The sequence below is a fragment of the Varanus komodoensis genome, unplaced genomic scaffold (assembly GCF_004798865.1).
Source record: "Varanus komodoensis strain SLA01 unplaced genomic scaffold, ASM479886v1 scaffold33, whole genome shotgun sequence".
NCBI classification, from domain to species: Eukaryota; Metazoa; Chordata; class Lepidosauria; order Squamata; family Varanidae; genus Varanus; species Varanus komodoensis.
In genome coordinates, this window is record NW_025335817.1 from 10,883,010 (window position 1) to 10,891,822 (window position 8,813).

General features: G+C 47.8%; 1 protein-coding gene across 2 annotated transcripts in view; it reads left to right on the forward strand.

Annotated features, from left to right (window-relative positions):
- The window catches only part of MFGE8 (milk fat globule EGF and factor V/VIII domain containing), a 31,292-nt gene extending 26,978 nt beyond the window's left edge, over window positions 1–4,314 (forward strand). For both annotated transcript variants that reach the window (XM_044438815.1, XM_044438816.1), the window contains exons 9-10: window positions 751–906; window positions 2,625–4,314. In XM_044438815.1, the coding sequence (XP_044294750.1) occupies window positions 751–906; window positions 2,625–2,768 (300 nt within the window). In that variant the 3' untranslated portion in view covers window positions 2,769–4,314. The remainder of the gene's footprint in view (window positions 1–750; window positions 907–2,624) is intronic.
- The last annotated feature ends 4,499 nt before the right edge of the window (window positions 4,315–8,813 follow it).

Sequence of the window (8,813 nt, forward strand, 5' to 3'; positions counted from 1 at the left end):
GTTGTGAAAGCTGGACCATAAGGAAGGCTGAGCGCCGAAGAATTGAGGCCTTTGAATTGTGGTGCTGGAGGAGACTCCTGCGAGTCCCTTGGACCACAAGGCGATCAAACTGGTCAGTCCTAGAGGAGATCAACCGTGACTGCTCTTTGGAAGATCAGATCCTGAAGATGAAACTCAAATACTTTGGCCACCTAATGAGAAGGAAGGACTCCCTGGAGAAGAGCCTAATGCTGGGAACAATAGATGGCAAGAGAAGAAGGGGATGGCAGAGGATGAGGTGGCTGGATGGAGTTGCTGAAGCAGTTGGTGTGAGCTTAAGTGGACTCTGGGGGATGGTGGAGGACAGGAAGGCCTGGAGGAATGTGGTCCATGGGGTCGCGATGGGTTGGACACAACTTCGCAACTAACAACAACAGGCCTTTCCCAAACCCCACGTTTAATTTTATGGATTCAGTGGAACTTTTAGCTTTGAATGAGTTCACGCCACCTTTTCTGACCTAGATGACTTAGACTGTGGCCCGCTCATCACCTCTAAGCAGCATGGCTAGTGCTGGTTGGGGATGACAGAAGTTACACTCCAACACATTTTTCTTTTTTGTCACTCAGGAATCTTGTTAAATATATAAATCTTGCAAATAAAGATAAATAATTGGACGCATCACCCCTGTTGTTTAAGGAGCAAAGGGTCCTACTGGAGCTCCCCACACCCCTTATTTATACCCATCAAGCCAATGCTTTTGCTTCCTCTAGATTGATCTTCAGAATCAGAAGAAGGTGGCTGGGATTATCACCCAGGGGGCTCGTGACTTTGGGCACATTCAGTACGTGGCAGCCTACAAAGTGGCCTATAGTGATGATGGACGGTCCTGGACCCTTTTGAAGGACAGCAGGACCAACAACACCAAGGTAGGTTTGGACAAATTTTCGGTGGGATAGATGCGCAGCTCACATTTCTCGTTGCCGTCGCTGTAGGCTCCCGCAAGTACAGAAATTGAGCCTGTCTGCAGAATGCTCTTGCTTTACGGGGCTGCTTCTCCTTAAAATGCTTCTGTGTACTTTGTTCTGTGATTGCTAAGGGTGCCCATGTGCTGATAAAAAAAACACAAAGACTGTGGGAAAACACACCCAACTGTCAGCATTGGACACATGCCTGTGCTGTGTGCTGGTAGCAACAGACATGGCCTCTGTCATGCTGCACCCCTGTAGTTCCTGAGGGAGGGGTCTGTCCATTCCATTTCTCCTGGGGGTGGGGGCTGTTGTTCCACATCAGTGGGAGGGAGTAGGCATAGAACTTGATCTCTAGGTCTTCACAGTGGTTCGCTAAACTGAAGCCTTCAAACAAACCTACACAGCTGCCAGAGAACTGGACACTCTGAGCCCACCATTAAGAAGCCAGTGGTGTGGGGTGGGGTGGGGTGGTGTGGTTAACTCCAGCAGTCTGGGTTCTAATTCCTGCTCAGCCATGAAGCAATGATGTAAGCCACTTTGAGTTCTTAAAAAGAAAAAGGTGGGATAGAAATCTAATTAATCAATTAAAGATGCCATGGCTGCCTGTAGCCCTGGATGTAGCATCTGCCAGATGCATCCCTGTAGCCCCTTTAGGGTGGGTTCTGTCCAGTCCGTTTCACTGAGGCACAATGGGGAGCACTGCAGGGGGAAGGGCAGGCATGTCAGCATGCCCTTCAGCCTGCTGCTTTCCTCTGGCTTTAAGTGAGCGAAGGCATGTACAGTGTGCAGTGCAAAGCTGGTTATGGATGTCTGCCCCCGGTGACTGACATCGGTACTGCAGGTTTTAACAACCCAGACTTACATTACATTATATTCATTAATTTCATGAGTTTTAAAAACAAAATAGCCCCAGAGTGCACACCCCCAGGGTCCTCTTAGTAGTCGTGCAGGTGTGTAGTTTTATGGTTCTAAACAGGTGTCTGCAGATTTATTCTGAAGAGTTATTCTCTACCTTTCAGCCAGATGCTTCTAAAGGACAGACAATCATAATGCAGCCCTCCAAATAGCCCATTTTCACCCCAGCAGCTCTTGGTCCTCTGGCCAGTGGGCAGGGCCAGGTGATCTCCCCTGAGCTGAGATGCTTCCTTTGTGAAGCAGGCCAGGGGCTACAGGTTACTTCACTTCTGCTCTGCAGTCCCAGGGAAGCTGATACAGGTGCTAAGAGCGCCTTCTGGCAGGGAAGGGAAGCAGGCTCCCCACAGCTGCTTCTCTGGCCAATGGATGGGATGAAGCAGGGCTTCCCCTCATCACAATGTTCTTTCTGGCATATAGGAAGCCCTTTATCTCCAAGAAGCTCTGCGATGAGGGGAGGAAGGAATAATATAACCTCACAACAAACCTATTAGGGTTTGATTCTAGCAATTACAATTGCTCCATCCACTGATGTTGGTGCTCAATGGACATTGCAACCTGGTTTTCCCAGCTGCAGGGCCACATTGAGTTTTAATAGCACTTTATCTGTCCTGAAAAAAACAAAACAGTTAATTCTTACCACAATCCTACAAGGTAGGTTGACCTCCCTTCCTCCCTCTATGGTCATGACTCTCCAATTGCTTTTTTGCTTCTCTTGTTACCCTTTGCACCTTCTAATGCATCTCTGTCTCCTCCCAACACAGGTATTTGAAGGCAACCACGACAATTACTCGCACAAGAAGAACGTGTTTGATGTGCCCTTCTATGCACGGTTTGTGCGCATCTTGCCCGAATCCTGGCACAACCGCATCACATTGCGTGTGGAGCTTTTGGGCTGTGACGAGTAGGTTCCTTCGGTGTGGGAACCACAGAGTGGAGAGTGGACCAGTTTCTCTTCGTCCTTTTTGACCTTCTCCCTTAGACACGGGGCATTTGCTGTTCTGACATTTTCTCCCTGCCTTGCCATTGATAAAGATGCCATCCCCCATGTGGGTCAGAGTGTCAGAGGAACAGTGTTACCCCACTTCCCCAGGTGGAGCTAGCAGCTATGCAAAAATGGGGGTCTTTCTGTCTCCGCATGCTGTCTTCCCTCCCCACATCTCAGTCTTGCTTTTAGGGAATATGCAGCAGCCTAGTCACTCTCCTTGCAACTTCATACCTGGCCAGCCTTGACTTCTCATGGCTTCCTAGCACTGCACTTTAAGGAACATTTTGTGTGATGGGGCTCTTGCTTTTACAGGTCCAGTTTTGTTTTCCCTCAGGGCATGAATAGATACTGCAGACTTAAGCTGGTTTTCAGTCCCTTTCTCTGGATTGTTCTGGGAACTGTAGTTTGGGGCTAGAGCTGTCTCACAAAGTAGATGGTTCTCTCCTGGACGTTCAATTTTCAGGATCCTTTGAAGGGAGCCACTGTAGTTAAACTGGCTGAAAACGGATACACGTTTTGTAATCTAGCTGTGGTATAGGTGAAAGGCAGATCTGTGTATAGTCTACATTTTTAAAAAAATTAGAAGTATGATTTTTTAAAAAATTAGAAGTATGATCCAAATTCAGCACCAAGAAAGCTGAGTCTTTTTCAGGAAGTTGCAAATTGGGTAGATGTGCCCACTTAGGCATACTGTATTCTGCTTTTCTTGTCCTGCCCCATGACTCTAAACCTAATGGCTTATTAAATATCCCTGGAAACTGCCAAGCATACTCTGCCCACACATGTTCAAGTGTATTTTCAAGCCATAAGGGCTAGAAGCATGTTTTTTGTTCAACAGCAATGAAAGCAGGACTGTTTGTGCGATGCCACCTTCAAGTGCACAAACTCGGCATGGCTGGAGTCTCTTTTCCTATTTGTAAAATTTCTCAGGATTCCAGATATCGGAGACCAGGTGCCTAAATACACCTCCCCTCCCCCACCACCACACTTTGTAATATGCATATAACATGCTGTGACTTACAGAGGAGCAAGTCTTTCAATGAGCCCAGTGTCTTTCTCACCTTTTGTGGACTGAAAAAGTCACAAGGATTTTTATCATCCTGCTCTGTTAACCATGCTCTGAGTCTCCCCTCAAATGCTCTGTATTGTCAGGCTGATGTCTCATTTGGTTGAAGTGCCATGAAGAGGCAGAACATTGGGAAGGGGAAAGAAAGGACAACCTTTAAAATGAGAACAAATGTGGGCTGCCCCTTTAAAGGGGGGAGGTGAGTGTGGCATGAGGGGCACTGTGTGGCTTTCAGTAAGACAAACCTAACCAGAGGAGCTTCGAGAAGGGCACTGTTTGAGACCTGGAAGCAACTGACTCGGCACAAAAGAATAAGAAGTCATAGGAAAATTGTGACGGTTGTGACGGTGGCTTCCCAGCTGGACACAGTGTGAAGTAAAAACTCACAGTATTAAAACAACTTATGATCTCTGCTTTTTGACCTCTGCTTTCAGTCCCAGGAAGAGCCAATAGATGAGAAGGGGAAAACGCTTTATAAGACTGGAATGGCAAACATGTTACGGCTTCTTTTCATGTCACTTGGCTCAAGGTAACCCCAGGTAGAACCCATGAAAACTTTCCCCAGATAGGGAGCCACAGAAGTGAATGGTCAAAATTTCCCAAAGCTCCTGGCACCCACAATACTGCTGGGGTGTTCAGAGCCACAGAAGTGGCTCCTCTGAAATTTAGAATCTTGGAATGCAGAAAACATAGAAACATAGGAAGTCAGAAACGGGTTTCTTGGACCATCTAGTCTGACCCCCTAGCGCTAGCTGGCTTCACTCACATAATACCCAACATGTGGGTGTCCAATCTTTCCTTGAACACCCTCACTGATGGACCTCCCCCCCACCTCCTGTGGAGGCCCATTCCATATCCTAGTGGTCCTAATAGCCAGGAAGTACTTCCTGATAACCAACCTGAAATCCAGTTCCTTGAGCTTTGCCCCATTGGACTGCATCCTTCCCTCCACCACGGGGGAGAACAGGTCATGACCCTCTACCATGTGGCCCCCCTCTCATACCTATATGTTGCTATAAGATCCCCCTGAGTCTCCTCTCTTCTAGGCTGAAAAGACCTTGCTCCCTCAAACTCACCTCCTATGGCATCCTCTCCAAATTGGCTACCATCCTTGTGACTCTGCAATGAAATACACATTTCTTTGGTTTGTAAATCCCAACCTATGAATGAAGCTCAACATGCTCTGAATTTCAAGTTCAGCTTCTCATTTTTCAGCGCGTCACTAGAGTAGCTTCCCTCTCTTCCTTGCTAAACCTTCCTTGGCAGAAGTTAAGAAGGGCTCCTGCTGTGGCTTTCTTCAGACCCTGGAACAATGGAGCAGCATGGTGGGTGCCAGAGGCCCCAGAAAATAAAGTTTTCCAGGGCATCTTGGTTTATGTTACAATTCCAGGGATGCTGTTACAGCTCAAATGCTCAGCGTTTCAGAACTGCCAAGCAGGTTTTGGTGGAAAGAGTTGTATATATGTAGGAGCAGACAAGTGAGTAAGTAGACCTTTGGACCTGGTTGTGATCCTGGGGATATCGGAGAATTATAAAATGACCTAATCCTTGGAGTGTGTGAAAACTTAAAATGTACCAATTTGGACTTGCTCCAAATCCAGCTCATTTTAAGCAAGTGTATTTAAAATTGAGCTTAGGAAGGCTCATCTGTTATGAATTATTGAAGTTCTGCCACGATATGTAGCATATACCAAGGAGCTAATGGTAGAACCAGTCTGTAGAACCAGCCAAGATGCCCTGTGGCCCATCTCCTAGCCAAAGGAAAGGGGTTAGGAACAGGGCACCATTCATGTGCTTCCTTTATCCAGTTGCTGTCTTCCATGCAGGTATGCCCACTGAAGCCTTAAGCACATCCAAGGGGTGGGCAGTATGCACACCACATAATCCCCAGATTATTATTACTATTTTTGTGAATCAGAAGAAAAATGGCATCTACATTTGCTCTAGGATGCCCAAATTGTTGAAAATTACTTGGCAACAATCTATTTTCGACCGTTTGGTTGCTTTGTAGCTACTATGGACACTTTTTTTTTTAATTTCCTTTGCCCCTTTGAAATGGGGAGGGGGGAAATGGGTCCTAGTCCTCCTGATGTTGCCCAGGGGTGGCTTATATTGGTCCTAGCTAATGCTAACCAGCCTTTAGACACTAGGTTAACAGAAGACTTGCTTAGTCTTAGCCCTGATTTATACCAGTGCAGCTTATATAAACTTCACAATAGGTTACGGCTGCTGAAGAGGTGGGATGGAGGTGGGGGGGCTGTTGTGAGGGCACTTGTCCTTCCACCCAGCCAAATAATGTCAGTGGATGAACAGACAGCATTTGGTCCCTGGCCAGCATGGGCCAGATGGGATGCCTGTACAGGCTTGAGGTTCCTTATTCCCTGGGTGTTCGTAATTACATGGCCCTTATCATCCCCCATGCCTTAAGGCAGTGGTGGCGAGCCTATGGCGTGTGTGCCGCAGTGGGCACGCAGAGCCCTCTCTGTCAGCACGTGAGCCAAGTTGCCCCAGCATCACCCCAGCAGGCAAGCATCGGATACCAGCGCACACAGGAGCCAGGAGATGATGTCACAAGCCAGGACTTATTAGCTGTGACTCGTCCAAGCTTTCGCATGGCTGGTCAGTGCGCTGCCAGGGATATTGAGTTGTTTTTTCTCAATTAAAGCCTCAGGATTCAGGTTTTATTGCAGTGTTGCCACTTTGTGATAGATAAGTGGGTTTTGGGTTGCAGTTTGGGCACTCGGTCTCTAAAAGGTTGCCACGCTGCCTGAAGGTGCGAGTAGCACTCTGTCTGGGCCAGCCTACAGCAGTGAGCCAGCTCCACAAGCTTTTTCAAGCACCTGCCACACCAGCTAGAGACCCTCTCACCATGTTTTACTCCGCACTGGCCTTTTTGTTGCTTCTTGCTCTCTCTGCAATGCCTTTTCTTTAAATATTGTAATATCTAACTGAAGAGGGAGAATGGGCTATATAGATTTGAATGTAGCAATGTCAATGTATGCATATGGAGTGTGTAATATGTGTGTGTACATATAGACACATGTACACATACACGGACATATGAAAATGTCAGTTTCTCTGGGAGCTCTGCATAAAGTCCAAATATCCAAATAGGCATCCATTCACATGTGATGTTTACACAGCCTGTTCCGCTATAGAAGATGCAAAATCATCAGTCCATGGCATGCTAGGAGGTGAGTGTTTGTGTTTCCAACTGCAGCAGCAGCAGCCTGACAGTTGCCCAAAGGAGACAGAGAATCCTCTTGCACTCCTGCCACAGGTAGGTAAGAGACTGTTCGTCCATAAATATCCAGGAGTCTTCCATGGTGCAATTTACCAGCATAATGACCTCTTCCCCAAATACGCCAGCTACTGGGCATTGTCAAAACAGATGCTTAAAAGAAGGGTTAGTTAATGCCACATATCCAACAATGAGCTGACGTAGACAGATCCCTATGCAAGAGGCAACCCGAGTTGCATGGTCGCATCAGGTACAGATGCAGTACTACAGGAGCAAAGCTGCACAGCACAGGTCTGGTCGAGGCAACATGGCTGCTGCTCCCCTGGAGAAGGCCGTGCTGGCCTTTAACAGGAGACATTTTTTATCCATGCAAGCTCAGCCTGTCTTTGATTCAGGCGCTTCTGCTTTCTCTGCCATGGAGGAAACAGGCCACGTACTGAAGGCATCTGGCGGGTCTGTTTATATTATCCTTTTGCTTCCTCCACTCCTGGCACTTCCGCTAAAGGACTGTTTTCCATCTTAACCCCCTGCCCCTCCTGACTTTTGATATCAGTCTGCAGGAACCTGGTGCCTGGCAGATGTGCCGGACTCCTCACTCAAATCTGTCACAGCCAGCAGGAGAGGATTCTGGGAGTTCCAGTTCAACCACATGATGCAGCAGCAGCAGCAGTCTGCCTGGCCCTCGTTCAGCTCATGGGCTCTGTGCATGCAGACTGGCAGAAGGTCTCCAGGGCTTCAAGTGGTTCTCCTACTTGACCCTACCTAGAGATAACATGGATTTGACCCGGGAGCTCCTGTGGGCCAAGGGGAAGCCTGACCAGTGAGCCACAGCCCGTCCCCTGCCATTAGATGACCTTCCACTAGGTGCTTGAGGTATGGTCTGGACTGTTGCTCCACAAATGCTCGCCAGCTCTGGCTCTGCTGCCTTCCCATCAACCCAGAACACCACACCTGGGATCCTAGGGTGACAGCCGCGACCCATGCCAGCAGAGGGTTGTGCAAGGGAACGCCTTGTGGCATTGGTGGCGGCGGCGGTGGCCGCTGCTGCTGGAAAGCCAGGCTCAGGAGAGGAATCTATCTATCTATCTATCTATCTATCTATTTATTTATTTAAAACATTTCTTTGCCGCCCCCATCACAACAAAGCCTCGGGGCGGCTCACAACCGAAACAAAAACAAACAAAATCATACAAAAATTTATACACTAAAAATATTAAAACCCAGTGCATCTCGGCTTAATTTTTTTAAAAATCCTACATAATAAATTAACACTTAAAATAAATTTTAAATAAAAAGGTCTTAGCCTGGCACTGAAAAACAATTAACGACGGCGCCAAGATGAACCTCTCTGGGGAGCGCATTCCATAGGTGGGGCGCCACCACAGAGAAAGCCCTCCTCCGGGTGCTCGCCCTCCTAATGTCATTCACAGAGGGTTCCCGGAGAAGGGCATCTGTTGCTGATCTCAAGGGGTGGGAGGGCATATATGGACGCAAGCGTTCCTTTAGATACCCAGGACCCAAGCTGTTGAGGGCTTTATAGGTCATAACCAACACCTTGAATTGGGCCCGGACTTCAATTGGGAGCCAGTGGAGCTGACGGGGACTGGGCATTGTTCTCATATAACCCAGTTCTCCGTCAGCTCCACTGGCTCCCAATT